The sequence below is a fragment of the Sceloporus occidentalis genome, unplaced genomic scaffold (genome assembly GCF_023333645.1).
Source record: "Sceloporus occidentalis isolate IW3139 unplaced genomic scaffold, rSceOcc1.0.p SCAF_14, whole genome shotgun sequence".
Lineage (NCBI taxonomy): Eukaryota > Metazoa > Chordata > Lepidosauria > Squamata > Phrynosomatidae > Sceloporus > Sceloporus occidentalis.
The window spans coordinates 3,338,872-3,366,331 of NW_028316994.1; the positions used below are offsets into that span (position 1 = coordinate 3,338,872).

At 41.6% G+C, this 27,460-nt stretch overlaps 1 protein-coding gene across 2 annotated transcripts; it reads left to right on the forward strand.

The window, feature by feature from the left end:
• Window positions 1-2,053: 2,053 nt before the first annotated feature.
• On the forward strand, window positions 2,054-26,764 carry LOC149303562 (uncharacterized). 2 transcript variants are annotated; one of them, XM_089479753.1, is made up of 5 exons: window positions 2,054-2,123; window positions 8,381-9,711; window positions 19,125-19,251; window positions 21,353-21,406; window positions 23,669-26,764. In XM_089479753.1, the coding sequence occupies exons 2-5, from the start codon at window positions 8,554-8,556 to the stop codon at window positions 24,979-24,981; spliced, it is 2,652 nt and encodes an 883-aa protein (XP_089335879.1). In that variant the 5' UTR covers window positions 2,054-2,123; window positions 8,381-8,553; the 3' UTR covers window positions 24,982-26,764. The 2 variants fall into 2 exon arrangements, with proteins under 2 accessions (XP_089335879.1, XP_089335880.1); XM_089479754.1 differs by having other exon boundaries at window positions 23,672-26,764.
• Window positions 26,765-27,460: the final 696 nt, after the last annotated feature.

A 27,460-nucleotide genomic window follows, 5' to 3' on the forward strand; every position in this document is an offset into this window, starting at 1 on the left:
CGTTTTGAAATCCTTCCTGGACAGAAGGTTGAAATGTAGGCCATTTCCTAGGAAAGGCGGACATCTGGTCATCCTGGTCATCCTGGTCCCAAGCATTTTGGCTAAGGTCCGACACACTGCAGAAACAGTCCAGTTTAAGACCATTTTCATTGCCCTGGCTCAGTGCTATGGGATCCTGGGAACTGTCGTTTATTGTGGCACCAGAGCTCTTTCTGACAGAGAAGGTCAAATGTCTACCAAGACCACAGTTCCCAGAATTGCCTAGCATTGAGCCAGGGCAGTTAAAGAGGTCTAAAACTGGATTATTTCTGCATTGTGGTTTGGATCTAGGATAGTTCAAATTGAAGAGCTGTCTTCTTTTCCATACTCAACCTATTGTTTCTAAATTTTAGCAGATTGCTGCCTAGCTGCAGGAGGTAATAGGCACATAGATGTACAAAGTACAATCCCCAGATATTCTTAGCATTGAACCAGGGCAATTCTCAAACTGGATTATTTCTGCAGTGTGTTTTGGACCTAAGGGCTAATTAGTGAATCGGCTAGAGATGCCCATATAAAACTTATCTTGAAATCTCTACATTGGCTGCCTATTAGTTTCTGGGCACAGTACAAGGTGTTGGTGATGAACTTTAAAGCCCTTCATGGCTTGGGTCCAGTTTACTTGCTGGATCGCCTTCTTCCATACAATCCACTTTCCGCACTTATGTCCTCTGCGAAGAACTATTACAACCAATAAAGATGAGAATCGCAGCAGTCACCCAAGGGACCTTTTCATCTGCTACTCCCAAACTATGGAATGGTCTATCGGAGAAGATCCGGAACATTACCAACCTTGACAGCTTTAAAAACGCTGTTAAGATAGATCTCTTCCGACAGGCCTTTCCTGAGTTACCCACCTAGCCACCCACTGATATGGACTATCTCTCCCAGGAGGCCATCTCTCTGTCGTTTGCTTGTTTAATTAATTTAGACACTATTTTATTATTGTTTTTGTGAATTATGGGTTGTAGCTGGAGGGAGAGATAATGAGGGGTTTTTTATGTATTGTTGTGTTTTATTGTATCTTATTTTATCGCTGTATTTTATTGTTACAGTGCGCCCTTGCTTTACGCAGGGATACGTTCCGGACCCCCCTGCATAAAGCAAATAGCACATATGCTCGAGCCCCGTTGACAATAATGGGGCTCATGCACGCAGCGCACCACACCATTTTGTTTCGGTTGCGCCACTTTCAGTGCAAGCTGAAAGCCACGTAAAAGGCGCTCATGTATGAAGTTGGTGCACTGTATATTTTATTATATTGTAAGCTGCCTCGATCCTGTGGGAGAGGCAGGGTAAAAATAAAATTTCTATTCTATTCTATTCTATTCTATAGGAACCTCAAACCAATTCTATCCTTTCTCTTTATCACACGGGAGGAATTTCTCTTAATTTTGAATGAAAGGAAAGTGGGGCTGAACGCATTCACATGAATTCGCTAGTTCAGCGAATTTACGTGAATCCAAATTGCGTTCGAACTGACTCCCCATTGCCCAAAAATAGCTTGCCATTGCCCAAAATTGTGTGTGGTAGTCTATCATGCAATAACATTAAACCTCATGATTGCGTTCGGACTGACTTCCCATTGCCCGAAAGTGCGTGTGGTAGTCTATCATGCGATAACGTTAAACCCCATGATTGCGTTCTGATTGCCATTGGATTTTACTTCCAATTTCCCTTGTCTGATAAACTCCTTTGTCCTTTTTTTGGTGTGTGTTTAAGGGCTGCTGCCCTGGTAACTGGGTTTTGTGCATTCCCATCCCTAATGTCTGGCTTGATGTCTATGGTACATCCTCTCTGGTGCAGGGACTGGAGAGAGTGCAATTCAAAAGAAAGCAAACACAAAACACCCCAGATTTGCCTGTGTCTGGAAAGAGGGAGACAGCTGTGCCTTGACCACTGGAGCCAGAGGAAGGGTTAATACTCTGTCGTCCACGTGGGGGAAGGAGGAAGAGGAGGAGGCACCTTCCTGCTCCGCCTTTGGGTTTGGAGGGAGGGAGGGAGGGAGGGAGGGGGGAAGAGTGGGTCTGGTTTGCAAGAGCCCCCCCAAGCAGCTGCATCTGGTGGTGCTCTCTTTGCAAAGGGTGAGTTGCAAGGGGGGGTCCCCATTTTGCAAAAGCATGTGCAAAGCTAAGGGGGGTGCATGGATTCAGCTGTTTGATTTTTTGGGTGGGTGGATGGGTGATTGCCCCCCCAAATATAAGATGGGAGGTGTCCAAGATCTTGGGGGGGGGAGGCTATGAAATGGGGAGGGGGTCATTGCAATGGCAAGGGAGCCCTCCTCTCTTTGCCCCTCCCACCCCCAGCCACATCAAAAGAGGCAAAATGGCTGCATTCCCCTTGTCTTGGTGTCAAATGGGGAGGGGGGGCAGGAAAAAAGGGAGGGGGCTTGCAAATGCACCCCTTTGCTTGGAGGGCTGGGAATGTGAGGGTGGTGGGGGTCCAGAAGCTCAGCCTTGCTCTGCTGGGGAAGGATTGAGCTTGGACTACAATGAATGGCCCAGCTTCTTGTCTCCCTTCCCCCCCCCTTCTTTTGTAAAGGGTGGTGGGGCTGAGCTTCCAGCCAGATGAAGGTGGGGGAGATGGAAATATAGGGGGGCTAGGCAATAGGGGTCTAGGAGGGAAAGGGCTGGACAGATCTCCCCCCCCCCTGCTGTGAGATAGGCAGAAAGCTTAAAGCGGGGGGGGGGGGAATCAGAGGTGGAAATTTGAGCCCTCTTTGCTGGAGGTGGAGGAGAAGCTGAGTTTACAGCCAGGATTGGTGTGGGGGTGTTTTCTGATGGTGGGGAGTCTGGGTATGTGTTTCATGAATGGTTTCTGTTGCCTTGCACAGGAGGCAGAGGTGAACCTTAGAAGGTGCTTGAATGGGTATTTCAAAAAAGACAAAAACTTTCCCTCTTCTGCTTTGGAAAAGGTGAGATGATTAACCTGCCCACTTGGTTAGGGAGCAAGTTAAAACAGCTTGGGGGATCAACCAGCCCTCCTTCCCAGTTCATCCCCTTCTCCTTCTTCCCAGCCTTTGTTTACTAATCCATGGGTTTGTTAATTAATGAATGGGCCCCACTTGTCAAACAATAATTTCTCAATTAATTTCCTTACAGGTAACAGGGGGATTTCCAGTAGGGGGTTATCTAGCAAAGTCCACAAAAGCTTGTGCCAAATCAAAACTTGTTACAGTGTGTGAAGTTGCCACAAGATTATTTTATTATTAATGTTTATTTATGTAGCACCATAAAATGTACATGGCGCTTTACAGACATCATCAGTCCAACATTAAAACCTGTCAGTGGCGTACAATCTAAAGATCACAAAGTATAAAACTGTACAGTAATTAAGCAAATGACACAATTAAAATACAAAACTGTAAAACCAGGTAATCCCTATAATCAAATCTGAGTTACAAAACAATACTAAAATGAAGTTCTTGGTTGTAATAAGCAGGTAAATGAGAAAACCCACAATGGATGAATTGACATCCTTGCAATTATTGGACAGGATTGTTTCTTAACACATGTCCCTTGTTTCTCTTATCCACCCCTCACTGACTGTCTGTCTGTCTGTCTGTCTATCCTGCTGACATTTTTGCGCGTTTTGTGGTCATCTCAGGGATGCATTCACCGATGCACTGTTTTGTGGCACAACCACTCTCTTGGATTGTTTGCATAATTTAATGATGAAATTTGGGGATCTTTCAGGCATAAATTTTATTATTTTTTAATATATACTGAATATATTTATTGCATTTATATCCCGCCTTTCATCCCAGAGTCACCCAAGGCAGCTCACAGATAAAACCTTTAAAATTGCAATAAAATTCAAAATAATTAAAACATCTATATCCAATATAAAATCACATAAAATATACACAAGTTAAAAACAGACTAAAAACCCACCTGCTCCATAAAACCAGCCAGCAATTCATTATATACATGCCTTATTATATTTGTGTTATGCATTATTATTTGTGCTGTGCATTATTATATTTGTGTCCCTATTTGTCTGAGGCAAGAACAGATGCCAATGAAACAAATTCTGATCCCTCTCCAGAGGTCCCAGCGCTTTGATATTATTATTTTTGTTAAGTTCCTTAAAATGATTGGGGAAAGATAACTGAGATCAAAATAGACTAGTTCTGACATAATTGCCTGTCTCAGGTGGTCAACTAGGGGTTTGAAAAGAAATCTTCCCTTTATATGTAAATTTGTTTATCCCAATGTGAATTGCAAAATGATCCCCTGCTGCTAGGTGTGTTTGTTTTCCCATCTTCATTAATGATTATCTTGCTTCCATTCATTCATGTTTTTCAAAAAAGGTTTGAGATTTTTTAGGGAAAGGGATATCCTCAGTTTTTGGGAAATCAGATAGCAGGGATTCCCTTTTAGAAATATGTGGGTGGAGAAAAAACTTTCTCAGATTGATATTCACAGAATCTGACTGTATGAAACTTGATGACAGTCTCTTAAAGATTAACACTTTTCCTGCTATGCATGGATAAGAGAGTGAAGCATTTGCATCTGAATTGCATCCTGCCTTGGCACTGAATTTCATCTTGGGGGAAAAGGAAGGATATAATTTTTTTCAAAAGGAAAAATTGTGTCTGGGGGGGAAATTGCATCCCCCCCCCCCCCTTATTATCTCTCAGTTAATTGTAAATGTGGAAAGTCTGTTTTCTCAGCTTTTTTTGTTTTGGGGAGAGACTACTCAGAATTTGGTAACAGTCTTCTGTGAGCATGATGCATTCATTATTAATATAATTTTATTTTTTAGGATTTCTATCCAACTTCATAATTGTCACTTAATTGTTTTGTTTGTTTATACTTGAGTTTTGAGATCAAATATAATTGGAGAAGAACCATGAGAATGTGGGAACATTTGTACAGCTTCCTGACCCTGAAAGATGACAGAGACCTTGGTGTTTGCAATGGTCATCAAATGCTAACCTTATCCTTGCTCCACCTCAGGGAGTGGGGGAGAAGTAGGAAGGGGCAATTCAACTTATTTGATCCCATGCTTCAAGGACCTTTCAGCAGAACTGCCAAAAGAATTTTGCAGTTTTTGTAAAATGGTACAAATCTGCTTAATTATTTTGATTTAGGTTTAATTTGCACTACAGAAATAAATGCAGTTTGTTATAAATAAGATTAATTTGCTTGTCTGGTTAGTGTCTGTACACAGAAGGGCAGGATTTTTTGCCCTTTGCCTCGGGCAGCAAACTATTTGGGGCCAATCTTGTTATTATTATTATTATTAACCTTTATTTATGAAGCGCTGTAAATCTACACAGCGCTGTACATACAATCTTTTAGTTAGACGATTCCCTGCCCTCGGGCTTACAATCTAAAAAGACAAGACACAGAAGGAGAAGGGAGTGGTGGAGGGAAAGGGTAAGAGGTCCAGCAGTTCCTCTCTACCTCCAAGGCCTGGACCAAGGCAGATGGACTGGAGGGAGGGCTTGGCTTCATAATGGATGGTTAATCATTTTCCAGGGAAAATACATACTCTCAAGTAGGATAAAACATATACAGTACATAGCAATACAGGAAATGGTTCAATAAACAGGCACCACAAGAACTTCAAATAGTAAGCGACAATTATGCAATGCCTGGGAAGGCTTCTCTGAACAGGATGGTTTTCAACTCCGTTTTGAAGCTGGTTAAAGAAGTGATGTTTGTTTGTATGGAAGTATTTTCATTGTGGTGTGCCCTATTGGCTTAATATGTAGTATTGGTCCATTACTTCCATGTGTGTGTGTGTGTGTGATTGTGTGTGATTTCTTTTACTTGGAAAGGGAGAAAAGAAAGAGCAGCATAGCTAGTTTGCTACTTGTTTGAGACAAGTAGCTAAGCCGCAAATTGACTGCATCTGCCTGTCTTGGCAGTGGCCTCCATGTAGTGCTGCACTCCTTTTTTTTGAGCCAGGAGAACACAATGCTTTGTGTTGGCAGTAAATGTCCTTGAGGTTCTTGCAGCCATCTGGCTAGAAGACAGAAAGGCTGGTCTTCGTGTTCAGGGAAATATGTGGGACAACCCTGCATAGTCTGTACCATCTCAGAATGGAAGGAAAGGCTTGCATGGTTGAGTACACAATGTAATTGGAAACTCCCAGAATATAGAAAAATTAAGGGAGAAGGTTGGGATGGGTGGGAGGATAACTCCATTATGTGTCTCCCCCATCTGTATTCTAAAGCGATACAGTCCTTGGAAGACAGTGGTACCCAATTGTTCTGAAGGTGTTGATAGGCTGAGAGCTGGAGACAAGTGGATGATGCAGTGATACCATGGTTGTCGGGTTTCTATCTTTGTCTCTACTCCACAGTCAGAATGGAAGAAAAAAAATTAGTCCATTCATTTAGTCACCTTCACAAAACAATCGCAATAAATTTGACTAACATACATTCACATACAATAACATATGCAGTCGGCCCTCAGGGACGTAGCCAAGGGGGTGGGTTTCTTGGAGTCTAGACCCCCCCTTCCATTAGGAAAATGAATGGTGCGTGCTGCTGCACCGCCGCGCCCAAGCCCCTTTATAATGGTGGCACTTAGTCTGGACCCCCCCCCCCCCCTTCCTAAAATCCTGGCTACGCCCCTGCAGCCCTTCTTATACACGAATTTTTTATACACTGATGCAAGCATCCACGGTTTGAAAATGTTCCAAAAAAGTATAAATTTCAAATATCAAACCTTTTTTTATAAGGGACACCATTTTGCTATGTCATTATATTCAATGGGACTTGAGCATACATGGATTTTGTTATCCACGGGGGATCTTGGAATCAAACCCCAGCGTATAACAAGGGTCCACTGTAATAACATGGAGAGGTGCTACAAGATCTCTCTACATACTGATTTTACAGACTAATACAACTATATCTTTGCATTCTGTCAAATAATAACATGGTTAATAACACACACACAACCCGATTTTCTTTTTAAAAAGCCAAACATAACACTAAATGACTTGCCATCATCTTATTTTTGGTTATTTTCTAATATTCATAGTCCTTTCACTAACTAAAAAGTAAAATAATATAATGTTCTTCTGCCGCATGTAAACTTATCATAGTTATATTGTGTAAATATTAAAGAAACAAGCTCTTTACCTATTTTAATAGTATCTGTTTTCATATGTATATATATATCTGTATGATTTTATTAACATAATCCTACTTTACCACCCTGTTATTTGACCCCAATTTGATCTTAAATATTCTGTCATCAGTAGCCAGTCTGTTCAAAATTTATCTATAGAACCATATCTGATCAGTTGGGTCAGTTTATCATTTTCCATAAGGTCATACATTTTCCATATCCAATCCGATATACTGGATATATCAGAATGGAAGAAAATTTAAGATACAGATGTAGCTGCTGGGGATGATGGGGCTGCAGTTCACTGTGGATGGAGCTGGGCTGTGATGCATAATTTTTCCTCCCTCTAATTTTGTTTTATTTTTATTTTTTATGAGTTTTATTCCTTGCCTACGAAAATCCTATGAAATAGGATGAAATTCATGGGGTTGCACCAGACATTGACAGCTGACTTGAAGGTGTACACACACCTGGTTCAGTGATTGAATTGAATTGATTAATTCAATTAAAATTTATTTGATTGAATAAACCGTAGGGGAGAGGGAAGGGGGCACATGTAACATTGTTAGTATATATGTTAAAATAATTCAATAAATTTATTTTTTAAAAGGGGGGGGGGAAGAATTGATTTGATTAATCTTTTGTCATCCTCCTGACTGGTTAGGAAAAAAGTGCTCCAATTTGATAAAGTACTAGGGTTCATCTTAAGAAAATGGTTCTTGAATTTTGGGTTGGTTTTTATTTTTTATGGGCTATGTTCTTTGCCTATGGAACCCTATGATATTCATGGAGTTGCCATATGTCGATTGGCAACTTAAAGGCACATACACACACCTAAATACCCTAAATGCACCAGAAGTCAAAAGGAGACTTGGAGGCACACACACACACACATGCAAACACTACGTTCAATGGTTGAATTGATTTCATAAATATGTTGTTATCCTCTTGACCGATTACAAAAAAAATTGCTCCATTGATATAGTACTAGAATCATAGAGTTCATTTTAAGAATATTGTTAATTAAAAACAAACACCGTTAAAAACAAACACTGCCCTCCTCTTTCACCACACAATTTTGCAAGGATTGCTTCAGTATCATTAGCTAAAAAGGAAAAAAAAGGTGTGGGTATTTTATTTTCAAAAGTATTGTTCTGTTCACAAGCAGGCGTACCTTGTTAATTCATAGGACTTTTAATTGATTTATTGGATTCTTTATTGGGTTATAGCCTTTCTCTTTCCATCCTTAGGCAGGAAAACGCAGATGTAAACGCTTATTCGAAGTGGCACCTGCTCAGTGTATGGAGCGACCCTGCTATGCTGCAGACTCTCTGACAGAGTTCTCTCAATCCCCGGGGATCTGCTGGCAGTTTTTAGCCTAATCTTGCATTCAAATCCTGTGTCCGAAGACGCATTTCCCACTATGTTTGCCTGTGAGACTTGGGGCCTTGCAGGCCAGACCTCAGTCTATAATTGGGATAAGTCCATTTACCTCTTAGAAGACAAAATGGAACCTGAGCAAGGATCAGGAGAACTAGATCTTCATTTTAAGGTCCTGCTCGAGCAGGATATGTATCCAGAAATCACAATTGAGGAAGAAGAGGAGGGAGAAGATGAGGGTGAAATAGTGGTCGATGCAGAAGGAGCAGCAGAGGAAGAGGAGGAAGAAGTAGAGGTAGATCCAGATGGGGCTGAGGAGGAAGAAGAGGAGGAGGAAGAGGAGGAGGAGGAAGGAGAGGAGGAGGTGGATGATGATGAGGACGATGATGACGACGACGATGATGACGTGATTGTGACAAATTCATCAGCGCCTGCACGAGTAGCAGCAGGAGCAGCCGAGGGAGATGACTCCCTGCTGGTGGTATGCACAGGGACTGTTGAAGAACTTTTGGGATTAGAAGTGTCTCCCACAGTTGGACCAGAGGAGACCCCAGAACCTCAGCGCTGGGAAGTCCAGTGGGAGGAGGTGTCACAGGCACCACAGTCCCCAGCTCCTGAAATAGTGCAGCCAGCCCCACCAGCAGCACCACCGGCAACACCACCGGTAGCACCAGCAGTAGCGCAACCACCACCACCGCAGCCAGAGGTTCCCCCAGTGACTGAGATGACACCAATAGACTTAGATCCGGAGGTCTTGCCCACTCCTTCGGAGCAAGTAGGGAACACTTCCTCCCCATGGGGTGCAACATATATCGAAGAGGGCCACCGAGAGACCCACACAAGCCCTGCTAGCGCGGACCGAGGGAGTGTCGGGAAGACACGAGCATCAGCCTCCGGAGTGGGTGGTTTCACCCTAGAGACAGCCCGCCGACGGTTCCGACAGTTCTGCTACAAAGACACTGAGGGGCCGCGGAAGGCTTGCGGCCAGCTCTGGGAGCTTTGCAATCACTGGCTGAAGCCGAAGAACCGCACCAAGGAGCAGATCCTGGATGTGTTGATCCTGGAGCAGTTCCTGGCTGTCTTGCCTCCTGGGATTCGGAGCCGGGTATGGGAACGCAGCCCTGAGACTTGTGCACGGGCAGTAGCCCTGGCCGAGGAGTTTCTGGCCAAACAAAACGAGGCGGAGAGACAAGAGGAGGAGGTGAGCAATGGTTTCAGACCCCTTCCCACTCAGGAAACCTAGAGCCCATTCACATAACATACTGTATATACGGTCAGCCCTCCACATTTGTAGCTTTGACTTTTGCAGATTTGATTATTCACAAATTTGATTAATATGTTCTCTCTAGGAATCTCTAGGTCCTCCAGCATGACTCTATGGTCAACGCCTGCCAAAAGTCACACTAGAGGAACTAGAGATTCCTAGAGAGATCATTTCTGTATGCATTTGTAGGTCCTCCAGCACCATTTCATGGTCAATGTCCTGCAGATCTTGACCGTAGAATTGCCCTAGAAGACCTAGAGATTTTTTTTACTTGCATTTTTTCACCTTCACAGGGGTTCTGTGCTTCTAACCTCAGAGAATGTGGAGAATCCGCTGTACTCGGCTTTAGTTCGACTTCACGTTGAAGTCGAGAGCAGGTTTGGGGCCCCAAATTATGGATTTTGATACGACCTGTGGATAAGTTGAGGATAAAACTTAGGAGCATGTAACAAAGGATCTAAAGGAGGAAGCAAAGGAAAATGATGCCAAAGAATTTACAAAATTACAGCAGGCATAACTCTATCGACACTATCACACAGAGGAAGCAAGCGTCATGAAAATGTGATTAAAACGTGGTAATAGTGTGATCGGGGGGAAGATTATCACACTCCTGCGCGCTTCTCCCATTCATACCCGGTGTGTTGGATGCATCATTGGATAACGGGAATTTCCCGTTATTTTGTTTTAATCACATTTTCATGACACTTGCTTCCCGTGTGATAGAGACCTATGTATTTACATCAAAGGCTGGATGGATGAGATAATAAGAAGGGGGGGTCAGTACTTCCAGAACACATTATACTCTTGCCTTTTAATAGGGGATGGTTCTTTTTTAAAATAAGAGTTAAAGTATAATACATTGATTGTGGATAGGTCATGGATAGGTCAACTCAGGCTTTTTGGTTCGATGTTTCAACTAAAATTTCTAGATTTACATATGAGAAGTTATAGTTCCTAAATTCATCTTAACTGCAATGGCAACATCCCATGGAGCCCTAAGATTTGCATATTAGGACTGAGCATTAAGCTCAAACAGAGAGCAATAGTGCCACACCAAATCCAAGGATCCTATTGGAGCAGCCATGGCAATTAAAATGGAACCATAGTGCTATAACTATACTGTGAATGGGCCCCAGAGGTTCCTTCTGCCTATGGACAGATTTTATTAAGAGGCTCTCCCAAGTGCCTTTCCCCAGTGGAAAACATATATCACAAGGGCCTTTCAGGTAGTTTGGGGGTTTCACAAATGAGAAGAAAGGGGCTATAGGGTGCTAGCAAGGGTAGAGGGAGAGAGGTAGGCTCATCTCACCTTTTGGACCACATCAGCTCGGCCATAGGTGGTGGCAAAGTGAATGGGCCTCTTTATGTTGTTGTTAATAATGAAGACATTTTTATATCACTTTCCAGCTAACAGTCTCAACCAGCATGCAGTCAATCATATTAAAATGCTAAAACCTGAATAAAAATGTCATAAAATGACTCAAGAATATAAAGCACTCCTAAAAGAATGAATGAATGGCTGTATTATACAGGGTTGATTTGATTTACATCAAATGGATTGAAATCATGATATAATTCGATTCTCCGCAGGACTCAGTTTTAATATTTGAAGTCATAGTGCTATTTTATCACCATTTTTTTTAGCAGAAGTATGTTGCTATTTAATATAATCTTAATGTACATTCAGATATAGGGTTTTTTTAGATGATGGGTACATACTAGACAATTCTGAATTGCTTTTAAGTTTAATTTTCAGTTCTTCACTAAATAGTGTCTCGTGTGTTTAGGCCCTTTGCTCATGTACACATCTGTGATCCTCACAAATTCTCAGTTTATTTACCTTCTCTATCTTAGCACTTAGTAAGAAGTAAGAAGAGTGTGTGTGCACTTAGTGTACGCCACCAGCAGAATAGGATTCACCAGGTTACCTCACATCCCCATAAACTCCTCTTAACATTCACAGAGTATAATTAGAGGTTGTGCAATTAATATTCATAGTGATATCTTTGGCCCAAATATCCAACTTAAATATATAAAATATTTGTAAAAAAATACCAGTTTTTAAAGCAATATTCCCCTGTGTGAAGTCGAAAGCTTTCATGGTCGGTATCCACAGTTTTTGTGGGTTTTTTGGGCTGTGTGGCCATGTTCTAGAAGAGTTTATTCCCAACGTTTTGCCAGCAGCTGTGGCTGGCATCTTCATTTCTCTGAAGATGCTAGCCACAGATTCTGGTGAAACGTCAGGAATAAACTCTTCTAGAACATAGCCATATAGCCCAAAAAAACCCACAAAAAAATACAATATTCCCCTGTCCTTTCAGTCTTTAGGAGTAAGAGTCAACCTTTATATATGCAAAAACAGTTGCCGCACTGGCTTGAGGATTTTGGGCATTGTAGCCCTCCCAAAATAATGATTCAAACTACTCCACCATTCCCCTATTGCAGTGGTCCTGAGACTGTGGGATGGGACCCCCACGGGATGGGAGTGGGCTCAAGCGAGTGAGACTTGGAGACCCTGATCATTCCTCTTCCCAACCTTTTGTATGTGTAAAGTTTACACATACATTGAGTTAAATATTGATTTTACTTAGATAAAGTTGTTCTAATTTGAACAGTGTTAATTTCCTTATAAAATATTAAAATATGAATATACATGAAGGTGCAAATGTAAATGTGCACACTAAATAAACAAAATATTTTTATTTATGTACCACATTGAGTGGGGGCATGTGACATCTGCATGTAGATGTAAAGGGAAGTCCCAAGGGTAAAAAGTTGTGAGTACCATTGCCCTATTACATTATACTTTTCACTCTGGTCATGTAGTAATTGTATGACTGTGGGGGGAAAGATTGTTTTAGGCCCTAAAAGCACCCCAAAGTAAAATGTTCTTTCATTCCAGAATGCCAGGAGTAAAAGAACTAAGCAAACAAATGCTGCAATGCAGAGGGGCATTCCAGTGACCACATAGGCATTACTTCTTTGGAGAGATAGCCTAGTCTGGTGTCTGAATAACCTGGAACTTGAAATGATATCTCACAAACTTTTTCTGAATATTAACTGAGGGCCCGAACAGACAAGCCAAAATATAACTGCTTCGGGTCACTCTGGAGGTATGCTGTTTAAACGAATCACGCATCTTAAGAGGCAAGAAGCTGCGCCAAAGCTGTGCTCGAGTCTTTAGGAATGGAGCATGGCTTTGGCGCTGCCTCCAGCCTCTTAGCAGGTATGCTGTTTAAATGCTGCGTGCGTCCTAAGAGGCTGGAGGCTGCGCCAAAGCATTTAAACAGCATACCTCCAAAGTGACCCGAAGCAGCTTCATTTTGACCTGTCTTTTCGGGCCCTGAAGTTCCTATCCCAGTTGCTTGGTTGGAATGAATTTACAGTTGGCCCTCCGTATCCACAGATTCTTTATCCACAGATTCAACCACCCATGGCTTGAAAGTATTCCAAGAAGATATAAATTCCCAAAAGCAAACCTTGATTTTGCTATTTTATATACATACATTTTATTCTGACATTGGCTATATTGGGACTTGAGCATCCACACATTTTGGCCTACTGTACTTGATTTGGATGAGAAATGTATGCTACTAATGGCGACCATATTTACCTCTCTTCAATATTTAGAGTCAAGACTTTAGTTGAGGTAGGACTTTCCTTAGGCACCGGTTTCATATGGGACAATTTGATTCATAAATTCATAAATCATACAACAATGAACAGAGTGCCTCTGAGGTTGTATCTACCTTGTAGAAATAATGCCGTTTGACCCCCCTTTTAAGTGCCGTAGCTCCATTCTGTGGGACTCTGCAATTTGTAGTTTTACAAGGTCTTTAACCTTTGCTGCCAAAGAGTGCTGGTGCCTCACAAAGCTCTGATTGTGGAGGATGGACCCATGGCAGTTAAAGTGGTGTCAAACTGCCCTATTTCTACAGTGTAGATGCACTGAGTTGTGTATTTATTTCCTTTGCAGGCCTTTAATAGATTCTTTCCTACAGGGGCAGCAGTGGTTCAGGAGAATATTCAGTCAATGTTATTTCCTTGGTTTGGACCATTTTAAAAACCATGTGTTTCTTCGAGGCCTCCTTATGCAATGTGATTCACCAGCCTACCTATGCAGTGACATGAAGTGGTAAAATCCTGAGGCAGTATTATGTGGACTATACACTTCAGTGGTATATGCACTGGTAATCTCTCGTCTAGATTTCTGTAATGCGCTCTACTTGGGGCTACCCTTGTATCAGGTTCTGAAACTTCAATTGGTTGTAATTCAGTATTAGGATTTTATAGTCACTATTTGTATTAGTACTGTATTTTTAATGATGTAATCCGACTTCAATCCTTGGGAAAAGCAGGAAATATAAATAAAATTATTATTATTATTATTATTATTATTATTATTAAAATATGGAACTAAGTTTTAAAATTCTTGGGAAGAAATAGAGGAATAGCTGGATGCTTTAATTTCCACCCTCTATTGCAATTTAACTGTGGAAATGACTTGTATTGCACTTAAAAAGACAGGAAAGTGCTTTCCACCAGAGCAGATCATGGGATTTGGTTCCAAGGATCCTCCACGGATACCACAATTCATGAATGCTCAAGTCCCATTATATATAACGGCATAGTAAAATGGTATCCCTTATATAGAGTGACAAAATCAAGGTTTGCTTTTTGGAGAAAACACACACACACACACCATGAATGGTTGAATCCATGGATGAGGAATCCATGGATACGGAGGGCTGAATGTACTGCAGCTTTCATTGGAGTGTGGGATGGGCAGCACCTTTTTTGGGGGGGTCCTCAAGTCGCCCAGGACACACCCAAACCATCTGGAGCCCCCCATCCGTTCATTTTTCATGTTTTGGGGAGGCGGAAATTTCCTGAAAATAATTCAGACTACCACACAGTCACTCTGGCTGCAGAAATAATGCAGTTTGACATTACTGTGAGTGCCATGGCTCCATGCTATAGAATTCTGGGATGTGTAGTTTTGTGAGACACTTACCCTTCTCCATCAGAGGTGCCTCCAACAAACTACAGATTCCAGGATTGTGTAGCAATCAGCCATGATGGTCAAAGCGGTGTCAAACTGCATTATTTCTGCAGTGCGGATAGCTACAGAAAATGGTAGTTTTGGGTTAATTTGGTCTTCCGTGGACCTTGAACCTGCCTAAATCCTGAAAGAAAGGAGCCAAAAACAAAAACAGGAGTGATATCTTAATAGTTACTTCCTATCTCTTGTTGTTATTTTCTAATGGATGTTGAACTTGGGACCTTATTCATGCATTGCAAGTGCTCTTTCTCTGTGATATCATCCTTTATCCTTAGATTCTATATGCTTAATATTAGGGTGAGTGGGGTTTTTGTATTGTGCATTTTATTGTTCTTTTGCTTATATATTCCAGGTTTTCTGTTGTGGCTTTTTAGTGAGACAGTGGTTGGTTTTTATTTATATTTTTAAATCTAATGATCTCACAGAAGGCTGTGGGGGATCCTGGGAGGGAATTTTTCTAAACTCTGGTTTAGTCCTACAAAATGGTGGATGTGCTGTCACCATGTTGCAAGTCTCCCCACCCTGGAAAGCAGCCTCCATTCAAGTGAAAGAAAGTTTTCAGGGACAGCTGTGTATCTTCCTTAAATCTGAGTAATTACAAATAGTTAAGATTCCAGGAGTCAGGAATCTAGGTCAGAGGGCTGTGTGTGGCCTTCGGCAGAGTTGGACAGTTCTTGTTCTTGCAATTTTGCTTTTGTTGCCATCCTCCCTCTCCCATCACTTAGGCAGGCTGCCACAGGTTGTGCCAGTAGTTTGGGATCAGGTTAATGAATTACAGGTGAATGAATTTTGCTGCTTGAGGCAGAGTGGCCTCTTTTACCCAGTTCAAGGTACCAAGTATCCAAAGCCAGATAAAACTGAAGGATGGATTCATTCATTCATAATATTTATTGTTTTTTGTGGGTTTTTCGGACTATGTGGCCATGTTCTAGAAGAGTTTATTGCTGACGTTTTGCCAGCATCCGTGTCTGGCATCTTCATAGTCTGGAGATGTCAGCCACAGATGCTGGCAGAACGTCAGCAATAAACTCTTCTAGAACATGGCCACATAGCCCGAAAAACCATAAAAAACTGGATGCCGGCCATGAAAGCCTTCAACTTCACAATATTTATTGTTGCTGTGTGCCTTCAAGTCATTCTGACTTATGGTGACCCCCAAGGCACAACTTAAAGCAAACCTATCAGGGGTTTTCGGGGCAAGATTGGTCCGTTGTGAGTTTACCTTTGCCTTCTTGTGAGACTGAGAGAGTGTGACTTGCCCAGGGTCATCCAGTGGGTTTCCATGGCTGATCGGGGTTTTGAATTCTGGAGAAGAGTTAGAAAAAAGCAGATTTTTTTTTAAAAAAAACTTTTTTGTTTAAAACATTTTTTGCATTAATATTTTAATGAAATTAAAGCAAATCTTGCTTATTAATACTGTGAAACTTTTTTCTACAAATTTCACAACACGTATTTATTTATTTATTTACTAAATTCTTTTAAAATGTGAAAATTTTAAAACCAGGTATGTTTACAGGTCTGGATGAAGCTATTAGGCATCAGTGTTGATGCCAGTATTGACACCAAGAGGAAGGCATACCACAATCAGAGAAGGTCTGCTCTCACATTTGCACACCATTATTTTACTGAGGCAGGCAATCCCACAACCACCTCTCCCGCCTCCATCCCCACCTTGCTGCCCTGCTGTGAAGGTTTTTGTTTAGTTTCTATAAGTTGAAATGTTTTATTCTCTGCTGACGGTTATACCTTGCTTCAGGTATTCTGTTTTTTAAAAAAGACATAGCTGTGTTAGTCTGGAAAATCAGTGTACAAAAGGATCTTGCAACACCTTTGAGAGTAACTGGAAGAAAGAAGTTTGTAGCATGAGCTTTCGTAGAGCTTTCTTCCATCTACAAACATACTACTGTACATGCATACTACATGCATCTGAGGAAGTATAGGCCTTAACACTTCTTTCTTTCAGTTGGCCTCAAAGGTGTTGCAAGATCCCTCTGGTTTTTTTAGTCATTGCTATATATTTTTTAACAGACTAAGCAGAGAATGTTAGCTAGTTAGTGGGTAGTTTGAAATTTAAGTGAATCAATAAATGAATAGCAGCAGGTTGGATAAACCTGCAAAATCTTAATGATACTTACACTGTCTCTTGTTAGGGCCAGCCCTGCTAACTTACAGTCAGCAGTCCATATCCACAGATTCAAGCATTCACAGACTGAAATATATTTTTTAAATATGCAGATTCCAAAAAACAAACCTTGATATTGCAATGTTATGTAAGAGACACCATTTTGCTATGCCATTGTATTTAATAGGATTTGAACATCCATGGATATTGGTATCCACAGGGATCCTGGAACCAAATTCCAAGGGTCCGCTATACTTAATTGTTCAGTTAAACGTAGCAGTATCCCTTGAACCAACTTACTTAATTTTTTTGTCTCAGATGTGCTTAGACCCAGTGCTGTTTCTGGAGTGTCAGGGCAGGTTCCACAATTGCAGCCCTTAACTATGTGTTGCAATAGCTTCCCTGTGCCTTATGGCTTCCTAGCTCTCTTTCCATTGCTAGATTTCCCCTTCTGCCCTCCTCCAAAAAGCAGTTACAGCTGCCTACAAAGCCTCAGAGGACCTTTGCACCTGTGTGTAAAGGATTCACAGATGCCTATGCAAAGCTTTCTGGGAGTAGTAGTCCTGCAACCTAGGAAACAAAGGATTTGGTCCTCTACCCTAGCAGCTGGCTGCCTGGCATTCTCCACAAGCCAATGTGACAGACAAAATGTCCCCTCCTGTCTGCTTTAGGCCCTTCAAATAATCCTGACTATTAGAGTCCCAGCTTTTGTAAAATGAAGCAAAAAACAGCAAACCTCCTCCCTCCAAAGAAAACAAACTGGATAACCCACACATTGCAGTCAGAAATGGTGTACCTTTTGTAAGAACTGATGGAAGGGCATGAGAAGAGTGAGTTTATTAGAGACGTCTTGCAGACGATGCAGAAGAAGTTACGCTTCTGCTTCCATTTCCAAGTCTGTCAAACGGAGCTGTGGATTCTGCTTGGCTGTGAAACAAAGGAGTTTATCACACAGGAAGAATTTCTCTTAATTTTGAATGAAAAGAAAATTGGGCCAGAACACATTCATGTGAATTTGCTAGTTCAGCGAATTTACGTGAATTCGAATTGCATTCGAGCTGGCTTGCCATTGCCCAAAATTGTGTGTGATCACCTTTCACGCAATAACATGAAACCCCATGATTGCGTTTGGACTGACTTCCCATTGCCAGAAATTGCATGTGGTAGTCTATCACGCAATAACGTTAAACCCCATGATTGCGTTCGGATTGCCATTGGATTATACTTCCAATTTCCCTTGTCTGATAAACTCCAAAGACTATGGACTTCAGTGCAAGAACTATCTGCAATTTTTGCGCTAGCACATTAACAAACTTTCAATCCTTGTTCTTTGTGAGAGTTCTGCTAACATTTAAATATATATATATAATAATAATACAAAGTTTATTTATAACACTCTTTCCACCAAAGGGCAGAACATCAAACATATGTACCATATATACTCGAGTATAGATCGACTTCATATATAATTTAAGGGCAGGTTTGGGGGCTAAAATAATGGATTTTGATATGACCTGTGGATAAGTCGAGGGTGAACTTTAGGATCATGGAACAAAGAATCTAAAGGATGAAGCAAAGGAAAGGCATGCCAAAGAACTTACAAAATTCCAGGAGCATAACTGTTTTTGTTCACACTAAAGGCTGGATAGATGAGAGACTAAAGGAGGGTCAGTACTTCCAGGACAGATTATATTTTTGCCTTTAACCAGGGGATGGTTCTCATATACTGTATATATATGAGTCAAAGTGCAGTACTTACATTGTCCTGTGGATAAGTCGACTCGGTTTTTGGGGTCTGTTTTTGGACTAAAATTTCTAGACTTATACATGAGTATATACAGTAATCAAAAATGAATAATAAAACATTATAAAATGCTAAAATACTAAAATAACATGCGAATATACTAAAACTAATATACTGTCAGTTTAATTGATTAAATACAGAGCTTGGGATAGTTACTTTTTTGATTGCACCACTGGGGATGTTAACTAAGGAACTGTGGAAGTTATGTTTCATAGTTGATGAGTTGCCTTAGCTGCCACTGGGAAGAATGTGGCATATAAATGCAATAAATGAACAACCAAACCTTTTCTGAACTTTGGTTAAACGTTAAGCAATCATTCATTGGTCTTTTGGTGAATGAGGTTCTTGGCTTCCTGTTTTAGGATTCAGACCTATTTGAAGAAGTGGTGGTGAATTTTCCTGATGAAGACCAGGTCCTATCAGATGTGGACCAGAGAGAGATGTGCATGGAAGCAGAACAGAGGGGTGATGTGGATATCTGTTTGCTAGGTAAGAATGTTGGTTCTTTGTTTGGGCTGCTTCTCCTTTAGCACCCAGAGAACTTTATTCTTATTTTTTTATATATACATTTACTACCATCCTGTATCTGAGCATCTGACAAGATAGAAAACAATCCGGGCATCACATTTATAATACAAAATAAAACAGGTGACTTAGAAATGCGCAGTACAGTGAGACCTCAGTATCTGCAGCGGATCCATTCTGGACACTCCTGTGGATACCAAAATCTGTGGATGTTCAAGCCCGTCTTATCCCCAATGGCGGTGTGTACACATGGTGCATGTGTCCACTGGGGACAATGGGCTGTCCTTAATGGCACTGTGGGTCCATGAATATGCCACCATTGGGGACAATGTGGGCTTGCCATCAACAGATGCTCAAATCCACAGATGGCAAATCCACAGATACTGAGGTCCTACTGTACCATGGTTCAGATCAGACTTGCACAACTTGGCAGTAGGTAGGGACTAAAATTAAAATGGGCTAAACTTTTTCAGACAGCAAATAGTTTTTTAGCAACTTATTATCCAAGTAAAGGCATAATTAATGAATAAATTATTTGAATAATTAATTAATTAATTAATTAATAATGATTTACATCGATTTTTATTTATTTATTTACACCCTTTCCCCAAAACTGGGACTTAAAGTGGCTCACAACATTAAAAAACAGTTATTAATATTAATTCTGTCCTCTTTGGCCTGGCCCTCTCCTTAGGAGAAAGCTGAGCAGTGGAGGAGCCTTGAGGGGCAAATGTTTGCCCGTCCTCCTCCTCTGCTACCTGTTTCTTTCCAGGGAGAAAGCCCATCTGTGGAGGAGACTCGGGGGGGGGGGGGTGCCCATCCATCTGTCCTCTCCACTGCAGCTGGGCTCTTTCCAGGTCGAAAATCAGATGGTGGAGAAAGTTTTAAGTCCTCATAAGTCATCTGAAATCCTTTTGCAGGCTGTATGTTGTGCAGGCCTGGTTCAGATGTTCCTTCAAACAATTATTTGGGCTAGATTTGCCAATCTAGTGCATCTGGAGACCAGTCTACCCTGCCCTCACCACTTGTTACAAGCCATGTTTCTACTGACTGAAAATTTCATTACTTTTGTGGGTGTGGGTGTGTGAAAAAATAGCCAAGTTGGACTTAATACGTATCCCCACATGTTGCTCACTCCTGTTTGGAGTATCAGAAATGAGTCTCCTGATATAGATTCCCTCCCTTTCTCCTTTGATTAAGCAAAAGCATTGATTGCCTCGATATCCAAATCAGACAAAGAAAGTTAAATTTTTGATACAGTTTAAGGATCACTTACCCAAAATGCTGGAGACAGAAGTGTTTTGGATTTCAGGGTTTTCTTTTTGGATTTTGGAATAGTTGTGTATACATATTAAGATATCTTAGAGATGGAACCCAACTCTGAATATGAAATTTATTTATGTTTCATATATATTTTACATGCATAGCCTGAAGGTAAATTTATATAACATTTTTAATAATTTTGTACATGAAACAACATTTGTTTATATTGAGCCATCAGAAAGCAAAGGTCTCTCTATCACAACTATCCATGAGTTTTGGATTTTGGATTTTTCAGGTAAGGGAGTACACAACCTGTATAAGATATATCAGGTACAGCTCTCTTGAGGTATGCATCCTAAAATATACCCATTCTTCCTTCAAGTTTAGTCATGTGTTGTTAAATTTAGGAGAAATATATACTATTCTTTTTCATTATTACAAATATTCGAATAAAATAATTTCAACCATGAAGCTTTGAATGTGCTTCAACGTAACATTTAAATGTGCCAAACCAAGTAACATTAGTTACAATACTGGAAAATATTCCTGTTCTTTTTTTTTTTAACTCACATAACTGGATCCAGGTATTCATAGCCAAAGCAAACTTAGTATCCTTGCCTAAAGTAGCATCAGAAGAATCTCCATTTTTGGGAACCTTTCCACCCCTTCACAACAATCATAGTCAACCCAGCCATAGGGCAAAGGGAGTGGGGGTGGTGGAGTGAATAGTGGAGGGAAGAAGGATGACTTTTATTTGCTACAAGATATGCCTCAAGTTAATACCCTTCCTCTTTTTCTATAGGTTCTTCTGACACAGAGGCAACATGGGATTCTTCAGCAGATGAAGGAGGCTCAGGTAGGTACAACAGAGAAGGCTCTTCCTTTCTGTGCATGGTGGTAGGAAGCAGTTTGGAAAAGTTGCTTTTTGGACTATAGCCTTTTGGAACACAAAACAATTGATGCGGCAGCATGTTGTCATAGGTCCCATTTGTTTCTATTTGTAATACAAGTACTTTTTAAAAACTGGAGATAATTATGACTATCTTGCAAAAAACATTGCCTTTTACCTTAAAGGAAGCAGATGGGGGAATGCCACTATTAAAACAGTGCCTTCTGCAACACATTTGCACATTATCAGAAAACAAAGGAAGCATTTTTCCCCCTTTTGCAGTCTACCTTTTTAAAAAATTGGTATGCAGATGATTATATTAACCCTAATGTACTAATAAATGATTGATTTAACCGAAATACACATGGTGTTAATTGCAGCTAGTTACAGGAACCACACCGCTACCTTGCTATAGCAGCTCCACTGGCTGCCAGTCTGTTTCTGGTCACAATTGAAAGTACTAGTTATAACCCATACAGTTTTATATGGTTTAGGACCAGGCTATGTGACAAACTATGGCCTGTTACAGACAGCCAAAATAAAGCTGCTTTGAGTCACAGTGGAGGTATGATGTTTCAATGATGCATGCGTCCTAAGAGTGCAGAAGTCACACCAAAGCCACGCACCAGTCCTTAGGGCTGGAGTGTGGCTTTGGTGCGACTTCTGGACTCTTAAGACGCATGCATCATTGAAACACCATACCTCCACTGTGACTTGAAGCAGGTTTATTTTGGCTGTCTGTAACAGGCCAATATCTACTTGCATAAGCCTGCCTGGATACTGAGATCCTTCAGAGAGTCCCTTCTTTCAGTCCCACAACCTTCACAGACACAGCTGGCAAGGATGCAAGATAGAGCCTTCTTGGTGGCTGCTCCTGGGCTCTGGAACTCCTTTCCCAGGGAAGCCAGAACTGCCTCCTCCTTTCTGTGATTCCCGCGAGAGGCAAAACCTTTGTTTCTAATTTTAAAGAAAAGGCTTCTATGAGAATGCTGAATTGTTTTGTGTTTCAAATAGCTTTTTATTATTTTAATTGTATTTTTAACATTATTTTCATAAGGCTAACAGTTTCATTTTGTTTAAAGGTTTATTTAATTTATATCCTGTCTTTCTCTCACTATGAGATTTAATGTATCTGAAAATACTGATCTTTTGAATGTTGTTACCTGTATTGCATTCGTTTTAATTTGTAAGCTATTTTGAGTTCCAATTTTGAGAGAAGGGCTGGGTAAGAATAAAGATGGTGATAATGATAGTATTATAAGAGGGTTTTCAAATGTGTGTATTTTGCTGAAGAAGTTACACATAAATAGCCTTAGAGAGTATCTGTCTAGGCTATTGCTACATGTACAGTTTTAAACAGTTCCCCCAAATCTGACCCCTTGTCATTTCCAATTTTCTATCTCCAATCAAAATAAATGTAAAACCACCTGGGGCAAAACACAGACATACTCTACAAATCAATGGGATGTTGAAATATGGGTTTCTTTCTTTCTTTCTTTCTTTTTTGTCCCAGCCAACATAGCATGTTAGGAAAAAATAAAATATGTCCCGACCTTTTCTGAACAAGCCACAATGCAGAGAAGCACAGGTGACACTCTTGCTGTCAGTATGTTGGCCCCAATAATGGTCTTTCAGTGAGAGCAGAGTTAGAATGAAGTGGAGTATAGGAACACTCCACAATAACAGTAGTGCAGTTTAAAAAAAATACTTTGTATCTGTTGGTTCTGGCTGTTACTACACATCTGATTTTTATGAACATGAATACTCCTTTGGCTGTGGGACATTTTAAAATCTCCCAACAGATTGGCGTTCTCAGCAGATTTGGAAAATATTTCATGATACTGCATGATGAATGTTAAGCCACTTAAATATTCTGAAGGCACCAGATCTCATTTGATCTTGTGAGCTAAGCAGGGTCAGGCTTGGTTAGTGCTTGGATGGTGGTCTGCCAAGAAATAAAGGTGCTGAAGGCTGTACTACAAAGGAAGGCTATGGCAAACCATCTCTGAATATTCTTTGCCTAAGAAAACCCTATGAAATTTATGAGGTTGCAATATGCCAATAGATGACTTGAGGTTATACATAATCAGTGTAAAGTTTTTTTTATCCTAGTGCTTAATTGTCTAAAGCTCATACAGTTAATTATTGTAACATTGCTTTAAATGAGAGGATGCTCTAGAATTAATTGCAATGAAACTTGTGAATTCTCTCCTGCTCCCTTCTTCAAAGCAGGTGCCAGGACACCCAGCAGAGCAGACACCCAGTTTGAATTTGGAGAAAGGCTCAATGGAGCAGTCCCACACTTGCCCCCTAAAAGGATCCGTGTGAGAGAGAAGCGCCACCCATGTATGGAATGTGGGAAGCGGTTCCGGTGCCAATCAGAGTTGGCCCTACACCAGAAGGTCCACACTAGGCCCAAATCTTATCACTGTGCTGAGTGTGGGAAACAGTTTGGTCGATCCTCACATCTCACCAGGCACCAGAAAACGCACATGGGTGAGGAATGCCATGTTTGTACCGAATGTGGCAAAAGGTTCCGCTGGTCAACAGAGCTTGCTATCCACCAGAGGATCCATGCAGGTGAACAGTCACAGTACACCATCGACTCGTTGTTCCAGTGGCCCTCAGAATTCTCTCTGCACCCAAACCTTTACACAGGTGAGAAAACTCCTCCAGTGGCTGACTTTGCCAAGCCCCACACTGTCAAGAAACCCCATCTCTGTCCAGAGTGTGGGAAAGGGTTCCGGTGGCCGTCGGAACTGGCAGCGCATCAGAAAACCCACAACAAAAACAAACACTACCTCTGTCCAGAGTGTGGGAAAGGATTCCAGTGGCCCTCAGAGCTTGCTGCGCACCAGATAACCCACACGGGGGAAAGCTCACCTGTTGTCAATGATTGCAGCAACAACAGCGGTCATCTCACTACATACCTGGGAGCTGCTGGGGCCGAGAAACGCCATCTTTGTGGTGAGTGTGGCAAGGCTTTCCGGTGGCCCTCAGAGCTTGCCACCCACCGGAGAATCCACACAGGAGAGAAACGTTATTTCTGCACAGAGTGCGGGAAGGGATTCATCTGGCCCTCAGAGCTGGCTGCCCACCAGCGGACCCACACAGAAAAGCAAGCCTATCAGTGCATGGAGTGTGGGAAGATATTCCATGATCTCTATGCCCTCACGAGACACCAGAAGACTCATCTAGGGAGCAAGGTCTATCCCTGTACAGAGTGCGGAAAGACTTTTAGCCGTCAGTCTCATCTGACTCGACACCGGATCACCCACACTGGAGAGAGACCCTACCCTTGTATTGAGTGTGGGAAAAGGTTTGGCCGGCAATCTCACCTCACTCGGCACCTGAGAATCCACACTGGAGAGAGACCATATCAGTGTGGGGAGTGTGGGGTGAGGTTCAGGAGAAGGCACAGCATGATCTATCACCAGAGGATCCACATGAGAGAGTCAGCTGGGGGACCAGACATGCCAAACCTTGCTGATTTGGAAAACCTTCCAGATGGTATCCAGAGCCCCATCCATGTAACAATCTGAAACTTGGGAGTTGATGGCCAGGGGTGGGGATGGAGAAGAGAGGAACATTGGATGGTTGAATCATAGGACTTGATCATCATAAAAGCTGGCCAAGGCCTTCCCAATGTGCTTCATCCTACAGAGTAGGTCCAAGATTTGAGGTTGTCCTGAGTGGCTGCACTATGTGATCTGAGGGGCAGGTGCCTCAGGATTCCTGCAGCATGGCTCTAAGCCCTGGTATGTGGCATTGGCACATGTTACACAAGATGCTGGGGCAGGGACACACACACAATCTCTCTGATCACATGCTGCTTTATTGTCGCCTGAGAAAACCTGTCTGCCTTCCCACCCCCAGCAAATGTTGGGGAATTTGTGCAGCCAGATTAGTCCCACTGCTGTAATTCTGTAGATTTTGCCTCCATGTAGCATTTGTCAGAGTTGGGGAGGAGGTAAAACACTGGAAGGATTTCTCCCCTGCTCCCTTCAACAGCTAGAACAGCTGTTCTCTGGAATGTGCGCAGTGGAGTTCAGAAGCCAGTCTTTCTGCCTCCCAAACTTTCTCTACTCCTGTTGTTGGTTTTTTCCTCCTTGTCCTAGAGCTAGGTCAGCAGAATGATGTGGAAAGAGAACTGTGGATTTCCTAGTGGCCAACTCTGTTAGGCCACAGGTTGCCTGGATTTCATTTGGTGCAGGGCACCTTTGCTTTTAAATGGTTCATATATAGAAGGGAGAATTCAAATAAGTGCACTTCTCCCATGGTAGTGTTGCAGCAATTGAGAAAAGCTGCATCTTCCTCAGTTTCCCATGCCCTTCCTCCAGTTCTGTGCAAGAACTCACTTCTGGATGAAATCTGGCAGACTCTTTCTTTAGTAACAATTTCCCTTTCTTTCCTTCCCAGTAAAAAGAACTAATTGATATAAATCTCAAAAGAACATGAAGCAAAAGTTAGGGACTTTGTCCCTTGAGAGCACATTCTGATAAAGATTTCCCTTTAATCTCATGACAGCTTGACTGTCATTTATGACTCTTTGGGGCTTTTTAAAAAGCGTTGTTGTTGGTTTTTTTACAGAGGGTTAACTCTTGGTGTTTTGAGAGAACATCACACCATGTCAGCCATCCACCCTGGACTAGATCAGTCTTTCCCAATTTGGCATCCTCCAGATAAGTTGGACTGCAATTCCCATCACGAACCTCATGCCATAGCCATGCAGGCTAGAGTGATGGGAAGTGGTAGTCCAACACCTCTTAAGGACCACTTGAGAAAGAGATGAATGAAGGGTTTGTTGCGTGAAATAAAGGTGCCTTCTTGATCCTCCAGCTACAGTATTTCCCTGAAGAATCTGCATCTTTCCTTTGGAATAAGTGCCACTGTCATTAATGGGCTTACTCCTTACTAAGTGCTTTTATGATTGCAGCTAAAGAAAACTGACCGTTGGCTCTTTGGACAGACAGGAATAGAGGAAGGGACTTTGCCACCTCAGTCTGTGGCCAAATGGGAATGGGGAAGCGTATCTGAACTGAAAATGGGCTCAGCCTTGATGATGAGAATCCTGGGAGGGTTGGAGTTTGGGAGAACAGCACTTAGAAGCACTCCCATTCGGAAGCTTTGATTTTCCTTTCTTTTTCTCTCTTATCTCCAATGACCCTTGATGATGAGAGAAAAGTGTATTTTTTCTCCCTCTAGGAACTTTTATCTGAATTTCTTTTTTTTTCTCTTCCTCCTTTTTTTTTGATTCACCTTTGACACTATTGGAACCTATTAAAGAAATAAAAATAAACTTGTTTTGGGAAATAACTTAATAAAAGAAAGAGCTTTCTACAAATGGTTCTTTGTGTATCATGTGTATTATATTGGGAGGGAGCAAGTGTCAAGCAGTGAACTGGGAACTCTTCCTTGCCCCCAGAAATTTACAAACAACTCCAAGGTGACTGAGAAAGGATTAATGGTTGTTGCCATCTTGGGGCTCATCAACACTGTGCATTATGATTCCACTTTAATTGCCATGGCGACATCCTGTGGAATCCTTAGATATGTAGTTTAGGGAGGAGTATTTGGAATTCTTGTCAGCTTTAGTGTCTCACCAAACTAAAAAACCCAGGACTCCATAGGATGTTGTCAAGACTGTTAAAGTGGAATCATAGTACTATAACTGTGCAGTGGGAATAGGCCCCTGGTCTACTATTCATAAGACTTCAGCTTTGTCAGGCTTAGTTCCCTGGTTTAAATGTGTCAGTACATCCTCCATCCAGATTTGTTGGACCCAGTCAGCAGATACTAGTTGATAGTTGTAGTCCAAACTTTTTGTACTGCACTTGGTTGTGGAAAACCATGATTCTATGTGTCTCAAAGCATTAATCATTGTGCTGACTTACTAAGGTAATTCTCTCCAAAGAACCTTGGGATTTATAGCAGAATGAAAATTAGTAGATCCAGAAAATTATCTAGTACTGAATATGTATCAAATATCACCTTATTGAACCCTTGACAGGAGGACATTCC

Bases quoted from the DNA above. Each gene is read 5' to 3' on its own strand.
- LOC149303562 (XM_089479753.1), top strand. From the start codon at position 8,554: ATGTTTGCCTGTGAGACTTGGGGCCTTGCAGGCCAGACCTCAGTCTAT. The intron at 9,712-19,124 runs GTGAGCAATGGT...TTCCTGTTTTAG, and splicing joins CGGAGAGACAAGAGGAGGAG to GATTCAGACCTATTTGAAGA. The intron at 21,407-23,668 runs GTAGGTACAACA...CCTTCTTCAAAG, and splicing joins AGCAGATGAAGGAGGCTCAG to CAGGTGCCAGGACACCCAGC.